Source organism: Rhipicephalus sanguineus, chromosome 7, assembly GCF_013339695.2.
Source record: "Rhipicephalus sanguineus isolate Rsan-2018 chromosome 7, BIME_Rsan_1.4, whole genome shotgun sequence".
NCBI classification, from domain to species: domain Eukaryota; kingdom Metazoa; phylum Arthropoda; class Arachnida; order Ixodida; family Ixodidae; genus Rhipicephalus; species Rhipicephalus sanguineus.
The window spans coordinates 15,643,427-15,661,173 of record NC_051182.1 but is presented as its reverse complement, the minus strand read 5'-3'; the positions used below and the strand labels follow the sequence as shown (position 1 = coordinate 15,661,173).

Here is a 17,747-nt window from a genome sequence, read left to right as displayed (position 1 = left end):
TGGCATCGGCCGTATGTGTGGCCGCCTTCCCCGCAGTGATAGCAGAGCGGTCGGTTGTCAGGGGCCGCCAAACGTCGGTCTTTCGGGGGCGCAGCGTTGTCCTGTCGGCGGGCGGTATGGCGTCGGTGGTGGTGGCGGCGGTGCCTGGCGGCGGACTGCTGCGGCGGCGCGGCGTCTTGACGTGGGCGAGGAGAGGGGGGCGTTGCGTCGGGCTGCAGCAGCATAGCTCATGGCTTCCGGCTGAGCCTGCGGTGCTTCGGGAATTCAAGCGATTGCCGGACTTCCTCGCGGACAACGTCGGCGATTGAATCCACTTGATGCTGCGGCGAAGGTAACAGTTTGCGCAGCTCCTCCCGCACAATCGCTCTGATGTGTCACGCAGGTCATCAGACTGCAGCGCCTGAACCTCCCCGTAGGTCGTCGTAGGAATGCGGCGGTTGTACTGCCTAGTGCGGATTTTTAGTGCCTTTTCGATTGTGGTGGCCTCCGAAAGGAATTCCGAGACCGTCTTCGGCGGGTTGCGCACAAGTCCGGCGAAGAGTTCCTCCTTCACTCCCCGCATCGGAAGCGAACTTTCTTTTCTTCGGACATGGCTGGATCGGCATGGCGGAATAGGCGAGTCATTTCTTCGGTGTACAGTCCGACGTTCTCATTGGGGAGCTGTACACGGGTCTCGAGAAGGGTTTCAGCCCTTTCTTTCCGGATGACGCTCGTGAAGGTGTGGAGAAATCCGGTGCGGAAGAGGTCCCATGATGTTAGCGTGGACTCTCGATTCTCGAACCAGGTCCTTGCGCCATCTTCAAGGGCGAAGTAGACATGGCGTAGCTTGTCGTTCTCGTCAGTCCCAGTTGTTGACGTGGAGACCCGTCGTATGCCTCCAGCCAGCTTTCTGGATCCTCGCATGGTGATCCGCGGAATGTCGGCGGCTCCCTCGGTTGATGCATGACGACCGTTGTAGGTGGCAGGGGGTCTGTCATCGTCTCGGCGGTAGATGTGACGGTCTTCGGCTGCCTGGCGTTTTCGGGAAGGGCCCGTACTCTGGTTGTAGTCCCTTCTGCCGGTGGCTGGTTCGAGGATCCGGGTTGACCTTAGAGTCGTCTTCTTCGCGGCTTGGGCTTGGGTCAGCGTTCCGCGGTGGCGTCCGGATCATGAAGCAGCACCTCCACCAGATGCCACGTGGTCGTGACGTCGACGAAGACAGCAGTCGGCGTTGCAGGATGAAACTGTTTATTTGGCCGAACTTGTGGCCGGAAATGAGAACTAGAAACTACAGCAATACACGCTGTACAATGATAGCGGCGAACAGGGCGTCGTCCGTCGATCAACTGACAAGCGGTCAAGTGCGTCGCTTTTTATAAAGGGCTATGGAACTTTCCAGCGATATCGCTGGTGCGGCGTTATCTCTCGATAAGCTGGAACATTCGCGTGCGGCGCGAAATCTTAACAAAACGATCTACTACACTCGAGAAGTCTCTCGAACACGCTCGCGGGCAGCGTCGAGCGTTGATAATCGCCCTTGTGGCACAAACCCAAAAAAAACATCAAAATAGGCAAAAAGGGGCGTGGCAATATTGGAATAGTCTCATTATTGACGTATGACTCTTCACGAGTCATATGCCGCAAAAATTTTTCGAATCCGTCAAGTCTAAGTGGTGTTACAAATTATAGAGATCACGTTCCGCAGCTTTCTCCCTCACTCAACGCAGCGAGCGCGCGGGAAGCTGCCGCGCGGCGTGAAGGGAGGGAGGGCGGAGGTGCGAAGAGGCGACGTCAGCGCCGGCGGCATTTTTTTTCTTCATTTTTTTCTCTCTGGCGTCTCGGCGCAAACCACGTGGTCTGTGGCGCCACTTTCGGTCGGCTCGCGCGGTCGTCGTCGAGCGGCGGAGCCCATGGCACCGTGTATCGCGCGTGCTTGAAAACTGCGAGTCGGTTTGGTAATGTTGGGTGTGCACCTCGAACTGCCGTAGTGTTTTCATCGCTCTGCCAACCATGGACGCAAACTTGCGTGCGCGTTTGGAACGAATGACAGCTGAGATGGGTTTCGACCCACACTCCGATACACCGCCTCGTCGCACTGCTCGCGCTTGAATCGTATTCAACACGGCAAAGCTGCGTGCACCCTTCTCCCAGTGGCGGTACTTCGATGCTGTTTGCTCTTCGAATGCGGGCGCACAGCGAGTGCGGGCTGACAACAAAGAACTAAAGACTAGAAGAAAGGATCGTGGGGCATCGGGCCGGCGCGGACCCATCCCCGGCTGTCTGCAGCTACCGTGAAAATGCGAGTCTGCTTGGTTGCTGTGTCGCGGTTTCTCGGGAACCTGAGACTACGGGGAGGATACGCCGAGGTACGGCTCGATGACATACTGAACAGACAGCGAACGGGACTCTCGCCATACAGCGAACACAGGTATCCTAAGCTAGCCGGCGCCAGCATTGTTATCGGAGAAATGCTGCACCGCTGCCTCGGTCGGTCGTGAGAACGTGCCGACGATGCAGTTTCCAGCTGACGAGAGGCAACACTCGAACGGCTGCCACTCTCAACGGCAACCGGCGATGGTCAAAAGCAGAGAAATATTCACGATTTCGGCACTGCACATGGTGAAGAAAACGCAACCACGCAACTACGAGCAGACGAGCTGTCGGTGAGACCGGAAGTGCTAATATTAATGTTTGTTCGGTGTTTTTTTAACGACATAACACAATATAAACATACATAATATCTACTTATTGAACTCAAATTAACAACTAAGGTAATAATGAGGGTGTCATCGTGATTATAACATCAGCCAATGGTGGAACTGCCGACAATCGCGTCATATATTGCGGACTAATACATCATTTGTCGAGAGAAGAGGGAGCGATTTTCAGCTGATTTTGAGAATTTATTGTCAATTCCAGGCCGCTCGCTTCGCTATAATATTTGGCTCGCGTGTTCTCGGGAGCCTCGACTACCGACTGGCAGCGCTTTTTGACCCTGCTCAAAAAGTGTTCCAGGCTCCTTAAAACCATTCGACGCACAATGCTTTTTTAGTCTCCATATTATTTGTAATACAATGTACCAAGGCAATGAAAATGATAAACTTACCTTCAAAACAAGCAGAGGCGCGTGGTTCCGCAGAGCCAGCAAATCCAGAAAATGTTTATCAAACATCTAGGTGACGGCGTCCATCTCTGAAGCTTTTCAGAGAGGAAGCTGCGATGGAGCCTTGCCTGTAAGCTGAGGTGTCCCGTTTTTTCCGCAGGGAAGTTACGATGCTGGGTCCAATGAACAGCTGGTACGCAGAACAAACACACATGCGCGTCCACCAATTGCAGCACATGCAGCGAAGTATGTTCGTCACGGCTGCATGATAGTCTGTTTAAATAGCGGCACTCGCTGACCCGAAATAGGAGCAAGAGAGATCATAAGTGACAACACGGCCCGCGCTCGACAGACGAATTCGGCCAGCGCTGTTTACTTAACGTAGTTGGAAAGATGGAAGCTCCTGAAGTGGTGCTTTCCCCGCACGCTTACTTCCGCGTCATTATTTAAGGATGAGCTTCTTCAGTAGACGAATTATCAAACACTGTTCCTAGAAAGTGAAAGGACTTTTTTGAGCAGTGGTCTCCAAATAGGATTGCAATCACCCAGGGATAGCAGTGTCAGTTGACCGGCTTTCTGCCCTTTTTGTGGCAGAGCAACAAAATGTTGTGGTTGCGTATTTTCCTTGTTTGGGAAGCCCTGAGGAGTGCACTTTACGTTAACGCCAGCTAATATCGGCTCATGACTTGACAGTGGCGTTTAAATGCACCACCGTGTAATGCGCCTTGATTTTACAAGGAAACCTTTCTTCTACATTTGTCCTGTGTTCCTGGAATCTTCCACAGCTGGATTAAAGCAAATTTGCAGGGTTGCCTATTTGCTTTGTACATATGCAGGTGCCTTAAAGTGCACCTCGCTTGTGTGCTTCAGTTATAACACGAAGAAATGACGGCTAGTCACGGCAAAATTATGACATTCCAGTTTTATTTAATGGTCACAATAATGCAATTTTATTACATTGTACACAATGAGCAACAAGTGTGGCAATAAGTACGAAAAGTGTGTGGACACTACGTGCACGGTTTTGACTTGTGCCCCGATAAATTACCCTTAGGTGTAACGTATACAGGCATGCAAATTGTAGCGCGATAGATAACTTAGCGATCTGCTCACTGATGAAAGGAATAATTGTAGGCACTGTGTGTCCACGAAGGAAAGCCGGGCCGCAGGAATACTGATTCATGAAAATCCAGCGAGCACACTCCTCCAAAACGTCGCAGTTCCAACTAGCGTCAGTAGTTAATACATCGAGATATTTGCAGTTTCGGACCAGTTTAGTCGTTCTTCAATGCAGTTTATATGTGTGAGAGTCCGTGTTTTGAAATAGGCTGGTAACCATTTCATAGCTTGTCGTTATTGCATTGCAGTATGGAAGTCTACTGCCCAGCGCTCTCCACGGACGACGCTGTAGACTGATCGTGCACTGTTTCCCATACGATGAACACTTCATCCTGGTCGCGTACAGTTGCAGCCACACCAAGTGGTTTCGGGTAGCTCGTTAGGGATTATTTGCAGGCCGATGAAGGGTGCAGTGAAAAGTGAGCGATGGACGACCCAGGTTTTCTCAAGGCAGCACTACCTCCAAATATGCCACCATGTCTTGTGCTACTAGGGGAGATCAAAAAGTTTTGCAACTTAGCTATAACCAAATATCTCACAGTGAACTCTCTCTACCTTTTGTTTAGGATATCTCTTCAGCCAAGCAAGGTCTGAATACCAAGCATTCCAGTTCGTTACTTTGTCTGCATCAGTCAGCCAAACATGGCGTCCTCCCACCATTTCAAGCTGGAGCCCGGAGCGCGTTATCAAATTTTTGTACAAAGAAGGAAGTTCCGCCTAAGAAATCCACAGTAGGATGGTGAATGTGTATGGCTGTGAATGTCCTTCATACGCTACAGTAACTCGGTGGTTCAATGAGTTGAATGGCCCGTATTCTGAAACGTCTCCTACCTCGGTGAGGGGGCCTTAATTGCTTGAGGGACGCCTTATCATCGTATTCTGGAACGCTCCCTTACTAAGGTTCCCTCACTGAGGCCCTCCTTGGTGCGCCCTGAAGTTAAGGTAGCGCTAGGGCTACCTTCAGGCCTCCTTACCTCGCTACTTGAATTAGTTAAAAAGTTAACACATAGTTAAAAGCTTATATCGCAATGTACTTCTTAGCCATTCATTTCAACGTACGTAACTTTCGCAGCGGCAATTACCCTCTCCCCTCCCCTCCCCCTCCCCCTTCCCCCCCTTTCCCCCTCCGTCCGACATAGACTTCGACTGTGAACACGATAGGGGCTTTGCTCTCATAGCCTTTTTAATAAGAAGACTTCACACAGAATCACCTTTCGAAGCGATGCGTAAGAGTAGTTTTATTGCAGAAGCTTTCCGTAGAACGTTGTTGCTGTCGGGCGGGGTTGTCGGCATGGCGTCGTTGATCTCCTTTGCATGGCGTCGTTGATCGTCAGCGTCTGGAACAGCGCAAAAGAAGGCGCACACCAAAGTGTGTGTTTGGTAGGGGTGAGCGAATATTCGAAAATTTCGAATAACGAATCGAATGGTGGATATTCGAAATACCGAATACCCTTCGAATAGTTTTCGAATAACCAGAAACAATGAAAAATGCTCGATGGAACGGGACGTGGGAACAGCGAGGGGTAACCTTTCTTGTTTTCATCATCAAATTACCCAGATGCCTGCAGCCCTTGTACTTACGGCACTATCGACGCCATATTGATCACAGGATGTTTTTCTTAAACCTCCAGTGTCGTCTAAGCAACAGCGTCAGCAATCAACTCACTTCACCATGACATTCATTGTGATGGTAACTCATGAAAATTATTTAATATTTATGTATCAGTTCTATATAAAAGCTTTTGAAAAAGCTCCACATGGAATACTGTAGTTGCTGCTATATTTCAGCCTGCAGTTCCAAAATATTTCGAAGGCTCATGTTGCTGCTCAGTTTAAGCTTTTTGGTATTCTTTCCCGGTTAAAAGTAAACGTAATGCTGCTTTGTTAAAGCTAGTGAATATTTGTTTCAAATAAAATATGGAATTCAAGGCTGTTTTGAAAAATGTCACCTTGTCAGCCAAGGGCAGCTTTGAAAATTGTTGCCTTACTATTCGAAACCAATTCGAATAGCATTCAATTCGTATTCGTATTCGATTCAGTGTGATCACTATTCGAATCCTATTCGATTCGGTACTAAAATTCACTATTCGCACATAGTGCCTGGCCCTAAATTTTCGCAAAATTAGAATTTTCTTCGCGTCTGCAATGCTCCGTTAGGCTTTACATATCATGGCGAAGTTTTTTATTCCACCATTGCGAAATATTTCAACAAAGCCCCCATATTTCCGTGGCGGTGGTTTAGCGATTACGGGGCTCGTCTGCTGCCCCGAAGGTTGTGGGTTCGATCTCGGCCGCGGCAGCCGCATTTTGATGGAGGCGAAATGCTAGAGGTCCGTGTACTGCGCGATGTCAAGCACGTTGAAGAACACCAGATGGTGGAAATTTCAGGAGCCCGTCACTATGGCGTCCCTCATATCGTGGTTTTTGGACGAAAAACCCGAACAATTTTTAATAAAGCCTTGATAGAATGTGTTCTTTTTAAATTTGTGTTTTATCGCCGGTATAACGCACTCATCGGTTCAGACGTATTTCTGTTCTGTAAGCGTGGGTGTTTAGTCCAGTCGGTAAAGCACTGGGCTTGTGAGCGTGTGGTGCCTCATGTTCGCAACCGCTGCCGAGGAAAGTATTTTCATTTCAGACATTACTGTCTTCATAGAGATTCGTCTCACATGACAGAGGGATGGTCGGATGGACACAGATCTTTCTCGTTGAGCCAGCTTTCGAATGCATAGTCTTTATTTTTTTTTTTGCGACATAGACTTGCCTTTAAATCATAATATTTGTTCTGTATATTTGTGTTAAATGTGCGCTGTTAGGCCGGTGTTGTGTATGAAGTGACGAAGTGTCTTGTGGAATGTGTTGTCATGTATCCATCGGTCATAACTGTTTGTGTCACTGTAGCGAAGACCAGCTTGCAGGAAATGACAGGAGCGTTCCGACTGTAATCCTTGGCATGTCCATATAAAGTGGTACGCATCTGCTTGCATCACCGGAACAGAAAGGTACGGGCATGTAGCACCAACTGGTAAATGCGACCAGTTCTATGTAGAGATAACAGCCGGTGTAAGGGCCACCCCTGCCGAAGCCTACCTAAGCACGACTTCCTTCCTCCGCCTAGTAAGGTGAAGGGGGAGAGAGCAGACACACGGTGGGATAAGAGCTCGTGTGTCCTGCCGGAGAACATTTTTACGGGCACAGAGTGTATTTAGGGGTTGAAGTGGAAGAAGAATAGATGGGAGGTCTGTATTAGGAGGGCAGTGTGCCTGTTGGTCAGCAGCAATGTTGTGATGGTTCGCAGCACGGCCTTGAATCTAGTGTACCCTGATGCAAGTGGCTGTGTTACGGTTCATCTCATGTATGAGATGATACGCGCACGATGTGTACTCCTACGATACAGGCGTCATAGATTAACGTCTGTGGTTCTTGCGTTGGCTCCGCTTTTATAACAGTATAATAAACATTACATCTGTATTCCTATGATTCATCAAGTTATATTGAAGTATTGCTCGACCCCGGAGGCATACAATAACGAAAGTTACGTATGATATTCACATCATCGCACCGTAAAGTGCACTTAGTCCGCCAGAACGACGCAGTGTCCTGTTGATTTCCTACGCGGCTGGGCGATGGCCTCATGCTGACCGATGATGATGCCAGATTGACTGACAGCCGCTTTGTACTACTAGGCTACGTAGGCCACATACGCCCAGGTAGTCTACGAATACGACAAGCGTCATCCATTGATGTTAGTCTACATAGCACTATCCAGGCCTACAGCCTCGACGGCCAATACCTCCCAACGCGAAGGGTGACTTCAGGTTCCGACATGTCGCCGGCTCTATCGACAGACAATTTGTCAACGAAATGAACGAGGCATCCACGATTTGCAACAGCTGTACTATACCTCATACTTCACTACACATGGACCCCTCGTCACCGCGATTACGACCGGATCCAATAAGAAGTCATGACCAGCTGCTGGCGCTCACTGACCACGGTGATGATGACCTTGTGCAAGAACTGTCAAGAACCTCTTCCACACATGCACACGGGTTCGTGAAACGTGCGTGCGTTCTCCATCATAAGGGACAAGTATAAGCACTACATATCAGCTTACCGCTGCTGGTGTTTGTAATACCCACGTTGTCGTTGCCAACGTTACCCAGCTGTAAACAACTGGTTATATAACGCATATGCGGCTCTTCAACATATATGTGTGCGTATAAAATTTATACAAACCTCTAGCGTCACTTTTTAACGTTTCGCTCAGTAAAAAAATCATGCCACAGTCACCTTCCCGCCGCATGCTTCGCATAACATCGACTCCCACGGTACGTAGGATCTGCCGAATTTTTCATTTCACGTGCTTTTTCCCTTTGCGAAATTAGCTCTGCAATTGTGTTAAGCTGGGCGTGCTCCTGTAAAGTTGGTACCGGTGTGATGCGAGGTAAGGCTGTTATTGTGAGCATGGCATCACGGTTAATAGTCTGCAACTGTGCCAGCTGTGCCAAAGTTAAACGTTGAAATTGCGCCTGGTATACAATTCTTGGATGTATAACTATACGTACGAGCCGTCGTGCTACATCAGTACGCGCTCCAGCTGCTTTTGATGCAATGCGGCGAATCAGATGAAGAGTTTGTGCAACTCTGCCTGACTTTGCGCAGCCAGTGCGCACCACTGCCGGACCGGTGAATGTCAAGACCCAGTATACGGACCTCCGAAGCCTCTGGAACTGTCACTGTACCAAGTGTAAATGTAAAGGGGCACTGCATGATCTTTCTGCGTCCTGCCTTGTTAGCCACCACAACATAGCTTGATTTTTTGGCAGAAATGTCCAACGCTGCGTTCCGAGTGTAGTTCTAAAGTACTGTCGGCCGCAAAAGTTTGCGGGATCTGCAGCGCGTGGCCGAGCGACGGAAAACTGCATTTCTGCGCCACCTACCGTGATGCGGTGGGTGTTGAGACTATCGGCCTCGGCGATTAGCGACGGCGCGTTTAGACAACTGCCGAATCTAATCGCGGAGGCTGTGGCCGATAGCCTCAATACCCGCCGCATCACGATAGGTGACGCAGCAATGCAGTTTTCCGTCGCTCGGCCACGCGCTGCAGATCCCGCAAACTTTTGCGGCCGACAGTACATCAAGGGCTTGCTGAAGCTGTTGAGCTTGTCTTGAGACGTCTTTATGCACAGACCACAAAGTCACATCATCACCATATATTTGAAACTTCACGTCTGTAATCCGGTTGTAGTGCGACAGCTAGAGGTATTAGCGCACGTCGAACAGAAGAGGAGCCAAATGGAACCTTGTGGACACCTCTGTTGGACGTGAAGTTACCTTCTGGCTTTCCATCTACTCTTATAGCAAATGTGCGGTTGTAAAGAAAAGAGTAAATAAACCTTACAACCCGCGGCGGAAGTCCCAGCTCGATGAGGTTGGAAATGATGACTTCATGGTCTATATTGTCATGAGCTTTCGTTATGTCGGTTGCTAAAACCGTGCGTACTGCGTGGCTGGGTGGTGAAACCTGTAAAATGTCGTCCGACAAGATAGAAAGTCCATCTTCAGTTCCCAAATGAGAACGGAATCCAATTTGAGCCGTATGGTATTTATTCTGTCGTTCAAGCCACCAGGAAATACGTGTGGCCAGCAGGCTTTTCAGCGAGCTTGCAGACGGTGGCAATCAGTGAAATTGGGCGTAAAGCTTGCAGGTTATTTGGAGACTTTCCTGGTTTTGGAATCGGGACAACACCTCAATGTTTCCAATCAGATGGGACGTCCCCAGTCTCCCATACTTTATTAATAGTCGTTATGGTCTAAAAGATACGTTATATGAGGCAAAGAATTTGATAAAGGCATCCATTTATGTCTCTGTGGTGGCGATGACGTTCCTGCTTGGACGGCGCGAGCGGCCGTGTTAGATGCTGCTATGGCGATGCGAACCTCTGCGTTTCGGTGTGGGCGCCGTCGACCACAAGAAGCGCTAAACCGCCTCTTTTAAGATGAAAATAGCACTCTACCGGAAACATAATACTTTCACCTGTCGCTTCGTTCGTTTTTAAGCAAAAACTAGCTAACTGTCTGAAACGATCTTGAATAATGTTCAATAAACATAAGACTGTGAGTAGCATGGTTTGTACGGAAGTTGCAGTGATACCTCGTCAACACTTCTTGCGTAAAATTTGCGCAAGAAGTGTTGATCATGGAGTACCAACGAGCTCGAACCCACACCTTGTTATGATACCTGGGCGCATTTCACCGCATTCACCGCAGACAGACCTGCGCTGGTGCCCAGCATTGTTTCCAATTGCGTTATCGGCGGACGCGCTTACCACACAACGTCCCGACGATGTTATAAGCGAACGGATGGGGCTCTAAGGTCATTGGAGCCTGAAAGTACCGCAACCGTATTTACGTGCGCAGGTAACACTGCGCTTTCGTTGCCAGATTTGGTCTAGCGCGTCATTAGGCCATCAGCTGCTCAGATGTGTAGCGTCGCTAGCCGCTTTATATTATCGCAGATCGACCCATTTCTACCTCATCTCGATTAGAGATGTACTGGTATGCGTAGCTATACTACGCATGTGTTGTACAATTAGGATCACGATATGCAGGCGTAGAAATGAATGAAGTTAGACCAGCGACAATGCGGGAGGCTCGAGCCTTCTGTTTTTCAATCCTCCCCGATAGTGCTTGTGTTCGTGTACGAACCAGCGAAGGAGTGTGGTAAATTATTCAACGACGTGAAAAACTAGGCAACGTTACACATGTTTTGAGCATTTTATACGGTGAAGGAATTTGTCGTTCAGGGGTTCGTTTACGTTCACGATGTTACACTCGTGGTTGTGGTAAACGCGTCGAAGAGAGCGCGCGACGCCACCTCTTCGGTTCTCTAGGCTCACTGCAGCGAAAAACAGCATGATTGTCGTCGCAGTGGGCTTTGCGAAGCGTGAGTGGTAGAAAGCTTGTACTGTGTGTTTTATTATCTCACAGTAAGCACAATTCTTACGGATTTCTGTGGCATACAAAATCATTACATATTTTGAGCTTGATTACTCGAGCAAGCGTATGTACACTGAAAGACAAAATGCACAGTTCGCTTATAATTAAATTCAACTGGTCAACTTGCCAACTATATTACTTCAATGCACACTTTACAAAGCATGATTTCAGAATTGAGCTCGCCGTAGTTTTTGAGAGAAGTGGGTAAACTTACAGCAAAAATTAATTTTATTTTTATGAGTTCCTTTAAAACATATTGTGTGTGTGTGTGTGTGTGTGTGCGTGTTTATGCGTGCGCGTGTGTATGTGTGCGCGCGAGCACTCATCCTCACAAAATACTAAAACAAACCACGCGCCTATTTTTGGAAACTGTAATGTCATCGGCAGCATTCATTTCAAGTCAATATGACTTTCGAACTCGCCAACAACATAACGCTAAGATGTGCCATAGAATACAAAAGCGAATTGCCGAATAATTAACCGTTCATTTTGGTTTCTGGTGCATATTATGTCCGCTTCGGAGAGAAATTCATCTCAAGAAAAAAATAATTGTGGTAAATTGAACAGGCGATTCTGCCAATGGCCGTAAACACTGAAAACGGCCGTAAATACCGTAAGAAGGATAGAGAGGCGCGACCTTAATTAGCGAGAGCTCATAGAAACAAGCGCATAGGAGAATTCATAACTTGTGCGCCACGACGAAATGAAGACATGCGGTACACGAGAAAGTGGTTAATTTTTATCGGTGGACGGCGCAGATTTTGTCACGAGACAACCAAACATGTTGTGACTAACACCCCGACTTATTTTCAGTGATGCACGCATATGTCAGACTGATTCATCAAAAAAAAAAGAAAGATCACTGTCAAAGTTCGGTGCATGTCGCTCGTGGGAGGGCATTTATGGTACTTTATTAAGGCGAAAGCCTTAGATGCGACATCATATCATTTTCGATGTAGGCGAATATGCTTGAGGCCCGTGTGCTCAGATTTAGGTGCACGTTAAAGAACCCCAGGTGTAGTAAAAAACAGCGCGAAAACACAAGGACGAGACAGATGAAACGCGACCAGCGCTGGTCCCGTTTCATCTGTCTCGTCCTTGTGTTCTCGCGCTGTTTTTTACTATGAATGTGTACCAACAAGCTCAAGTTCGCACGGAACCCCAGGTGGTTGGCATTTCCGGAGCCCTCCCCTACCTACGGCGTCCCGCATAATCCTATCGTGATATTGGGACGTAAAACCTTGAAAAATATTATTAAATGCCTCATCAAACGCGAAAAGTGACCCTCGGTGGCGTCAGCGTATATGATGCAAAAAATCATCATCGTGTGGTAGCGTCACCTTATGACGTCATCATGACGTCACAGGTCATCAAAATGTGTGACATCATTGAGACGTGATTATGACGTCACGTCATACGATAACGTCATCACATGACATTGTCGCTTGGTCAAAGCGGGGCCGATCACGGAGGGGCTACAAAAACGATTTCAAACGACGGCATGAAATTCCGGCGCCGACGGTTAGCCTCGACAGAGCGCGCGCATCAAAAAAAAAAAAATTCACCCTCTCGAAACGGCCGCCGACAACCAGCATGCTCGAATCAAACGCTCGGGCAAAAGTCTGGAAAGATCACGAAAGGAGACATAATGCAACGCCGAGCGACGCCACCGCGAAACGAACTGCCAGAAGAATCTCGCCCTTTGCCCTAAGCTTTCGCTGTTCTACGCACAGATGAGTCATGTGTAAGCTTCGTGAACCCGGGCGCGATCCGAGACGAATGTGCTAGAAAGGGCTCGCCGTTTCCTGAAGCGTCCACTGTGCTGTGAGCAGATGAGGCGTCGAATATTCGCCAACCCGGGTGCAATCCGACATAAGCGCGCGGCGACAGAGTGAGTGAGTGAGTGAGTGAGTGAGTGAGTGAGTGAGTGAGTGAGTGAGTGAGTGAGTGAGTGAGTGAGTGAGTGAGTGAGTGAGTGAGTGAGTGAGTGAGTGAGTGAGTGAGTGAGTGAGTGAGTGAGTGAGTGAGTGAGTGAGTGAGTGAGTGAGTGAGTGAGTGAGTGAGTGAGTGAGTGAGTGAGTGAGTGAGTGAGTGAGTGAGTGAGTGAGTGAGTGAAGAGGTTATGTTGTCCAAGTGAGAGTGTGGCTCGGTCGACCAGAAAAGACGTGTTGTGTTTTATGATGTAGTGCTGTCAGTCAGCGTTTGAAGTGTCGAGAGATGACGCCGTGGGAGCAGTGAAAAGTTTTGAAGAGTGTCGCCAAGGAGACGTGCTCACCGACTGCAAAGGGGTACAAATCGTCAGCGTTAAGGCTTGTTCACACTTGCGACTAGCACCGGTGGTGCGACCAGGTTAGTCGCAAAGCGACTGGTCTCAAATAGTCGCAAATGGCCGCTTTGGTCGCAAAGCCACTGCTCTGGCTCAGTCGTTCGCTGCTCGATTTTTCCGTCGCGCGACTGTGGTCGCACACCTTTGAACCAGAACCAGGCCCGTAGCCAGGAATTTTTTTCGGGGGGGGGGGGGGTGTCCACTCGCTGAAAACATTGACTTTTTGAAAAAACACCTATTTATTACTTATTTTTGGTAAAAACACCTACTTTACCAAAATATCGGGGGGGGGGGGAGGGCCTAGGGCCCCCCGCGCCCTGGCTACAAGCCTGGTAAGAACATGACGTCAGCTTATTTTACGGGACAATGACAATGCGAGCAGACGTGAATTCTTGTGGCGACGGGTATAAATCGCACGCAAGTGTGAACATTGGTCGCCTTGAGTCGCTCTTCAGTCGCCATACGCAAATGGTCATGCGGACCAGTGCAAGTCACACGTGGGAACGAGCCCTAAGAGGCAAACAGGTGTGAACATCGATCGCCTTAAGTCGCTTTTTGGTCGCCAGTCGCAAATGGTCGCGCGACTGACTCAAGTCGCAGGTCTGAATGAGCCTTTACAGTATACGTGGAGGTACTCGTCAAGCCGGTGAATATGAAAGGAATTTAATTGCTCCGGAATACTCTCGAGTGCTTGGGTTTGACCGCATGCGATTAATTGTTCCTCATTGTTCGTTAGATCCATGTGTTCGTTGATCCATGTGAACCAGCCAAGTGCGCATGTTTGTGTGATCCTTGTACTGCCTTAATGGAGAATATATTTTGTTGTGTTATCAACCCTTGGCTCTGACTCGGTCTTTGGACCACAGCCAGCGTTCGCTTGAGCGCTAAAAGGACCCACGCTTAAATTGTTCGTGCTTTCGTGGGGGTTTTCGGGGGGCCGATACGTCAGCCCTTGGAATCTGCCCGGCGACTGCCTTCCCCTTTACTGGGTCCTGACAACCCCGTTGAGACTAGCGGCTTTCGTAGAGAGTACACCCCGCCCTCCACCAAAATGTTACGAGTGTATTCACAGTACGTTTACAACAGGTATATGAAGCGTAGCGTCGATGCGCTATGACCAGAGCAACACTATCGATCGAAGCCTGAGGTGCCTCAACTTCTTCGCCTAGCAGCGTCCTTTCGTCTACAGTGGCACAGACACCTATGTGACGATATATGTGTCACATTTGCCACGTGATCCGGCTCCTCTCACCCAGTGCAGAAAGCAAAAAAAAAACAAAGTTTAAGAAGATAAACAATTAAGGGGTTGGAAAACAACTGTCGCATGTCGCACCCTCAGAGTGCTGATGACATAGGAAAATCCTACTTCCGTTAATGTGATGGTAGGGGCACTTACACATTTCTCCCTGCACCTCTGAATATTGCTCTTCCTTCTTTTTCTAGTGTCCGTGTTTGTGTGTGTCCCATATTCTGTCAAAAAATGAACAAGTACCAACTAGCCCAATCATCCGTGCTACGGGAAGTACGGACTGCTGGGCGAGTTGGTAACTAATCTTTGCGCCGTGTTTCGTTTGCCTTCCTTCGTGTTTCGTTCCTTTGCGCAGCACAGCATTAACATCCGTGCTACGGTGAATTTCCTAACAAGGGTGGCTCTTTGGCCTTGTTGGTGCGACATATGTATAACGTTAAGCGTAGTACTGAATTGACGAGGACGGGACAGGGAGTGACACACACACACAAGCGCTAGTAAAGATAATTTCCTAAAGCGCCGATTTTCTAATCTAATAGCTTCCGCACAAGAGGCGGATGGTCATTTACTATAAGTACTGGGCTAACACTCATTTAAGGCATTTACCAGAACGGCAGGCCAACACTGACGTTTTGCGTAGGTGTAGTGCCTCCAAGGTTGTAGCCGAACTTCTTCATGTCCTTGGTGACGACGTTGAATGCCACGCTCACTTTCCCGTTTGATGTCGTTCTCGTAACTGCATAAAGGAGATAAATAGTACAAATGATGTACGCACGGTACCAAATTACGATTTTTTTTGCGCTTTCAGGTAGGCAAGCGAGGTAAAACATTCACGATCACTATGGGCCGTGTATGAGCAACGCCAGACCACTTGTCGTGATGAATATTATGCACAAATCAGGTAGAAAGTGATTAAGTGCATTTGCGGAGCACTTAGGGCAGGCCACAACACAGTGTCATCAACTTTTTCAACATTAGCGTTATGTTTACTACAAGGAGAGCACGCACAACGGTACCCATTTACATCATCCTTGTGCTAGCTGCGTTTAATATTAAGCCTGCATACGTTTGATGTAAGAACGGATGACAGGGGGTTAGTCGGTGGATACCAGAAAAACAAGGCCATCAGGAGGGCGCAACACATGTGACATGCCGCGCCACCAAACTAGAAGGAACTGCCATTTATTTTTGACGCAGCCTCTTTTCACTGTTGTGAGGTATGGAGCAGCTAAACACAATCTAAAGGAGCCGATTGGGAGTGGCATATATGGCCCTGCAAAATAACACCGCCTCATGTGGATGCTCCTCTTCAGCTGTTAGTAGGGTGCCTCAAGGCTCCTCCTCCCCCGCCGCTCTTTGGAGGGTGGCGAAATCTGCGCCATGTCGGTGCCTATTCCTCGGCAGCAAGCGGCTGGCGCACGGTTGTAAAAAAATTCACAGCATATCCACGTGGTGAATGATGATGAGTGGGGCGAAGCTCCGGAGGGAATCATCGGTAAACCGTGAATATTCCGTGTAACGCCCCATCAATCATGATATAAAGAGTGAGAAACACTGTGTGTATATTGTTACGCTTAAAGGAGACCGTCGAGGTTGAAAGGGGCTGTTTATTACGTCGTGAGGGTGAGCTCAGGAGGGGCCGACTAGTTGGTGATTTTCACCTCGTCCTCTTCTCTCTCTTTGACCTGGAGCGGCAAGCACGTTCACTGTGGTCTTCGTTGTCCTCGTCCATATGCGCAACAATATTACAAACATCAAACTTTTATTTTTCTTAATTAGATGATGCTTGGCTTGCGTTGTCCCTTCCTTATCACAGCTTTATGGTCCGTGAAATGAAGGGATAGCGGTTCCTGTACGGGTTGCAACTGGAAATTTGAAAATACCAGGTCTACACGCGTCCTTCGGATGGTCGTTGGTTTCATATGATCAAAGGACGTGCACGTGAGAGCATATTTGGCTGCCATATGTTGTATTAACCACTCATTGTTCTTTTCGGTAATATCGACATTCAGGTCACCAACTAACACAAATGGCCTATTCTTGTACCTGTCATAATTACACAATGCCGTGTCAATGAGTGTCTTGATATTCCCACTCGACAAATTGGGTGCAAGGTACATGGTCATGATGATGCATCCATCAAAATCGATGGCAGCATATTCACCGTTGTGGCTCTGTGTCGTTGGTAGTAGTTTCAGATCTTGTGCCTTTTCTGTTTGTTTGACGTATACGGCCACACCACCTGCAGGACGCTCTGCATCATCAATGCACACGACTGGAACGTTTTCTTTGATATACGGTCTTTTGGCGTTCCACGTCTCGGTAAGACAGAGAACGTCCACCGCAGTAAGTATGGGGTCCCGTTCCACGTCGTCTACAAGCTTGACATAAAACCAGCTAGGCTTACATCGTAGGCGGGAAACTACCGAAGGCAACAACAGAAAACATAAGAGAGCGGCAATCTTTTTCCAGAGACGTTCGACCACTGCAAAGTTAACGGCTATCTCGTGGGTGGGTCTCTGTAGCCTTGTCTTCCATCCGGCGACTCCGAGCGAAAGAGAAAGCGCGCCAAGAGGGAGCCTCGTGGCGCGTTACTTCTGAAATGTTGTCTTCGGGCATCGTTGAAAACACGAGACGTAGTAAAGAAGAAAGAACGCCACACAGGCGAACACGCAAACGAGAGTCTCGCTCGTCAACGTCGTCGTCTTCTTCTTCTACTGCATACCAGAACGCGAGCTTCTCACGAAGTAGAGGTGGCTACTACAAACAAACAAACGGAGGATGGACAGACCCACGGCATAAGGAGCTTCGCCCTTAAAAGCTTTCGTGCACTGGGGCACGCAAACATTCACGCATCTTTTTCGGAGCGCGGACACCAAGCCACTGTGCGAGCTTGCTTTGGCACGCGCGTGAGGCGTGAGCGAAGGGGTGGGCACTTTAATGGCGGCTTTCCAACAATGAACGTCCCC

General features: G+C 48.6%; 1 protein-coding gene across 1 annotated transcript in view; it reads right to left on the bottom strand.

Moving 5' to 3' along the window:
• Positions 1-15,380: 15,380 nt before the first annotated feature.
• Positions 15,381-17,747, bottom strand: part of LOC119398518 (B9 domain-containing protein 1-like) — a 26,446-nt gene continuing 24,079 nt past the window's right edge. Inside the window, exon 5 of the mRNA XM_037665362.2 lies at positions 15,381-15,514. Within this exon, the coding sequence (XP_037521290.2) occupies positions 15,381-15,514 (134 nt within the window). The remainder of the gene's footprint in view (positions 15,515-17,747) is intronic.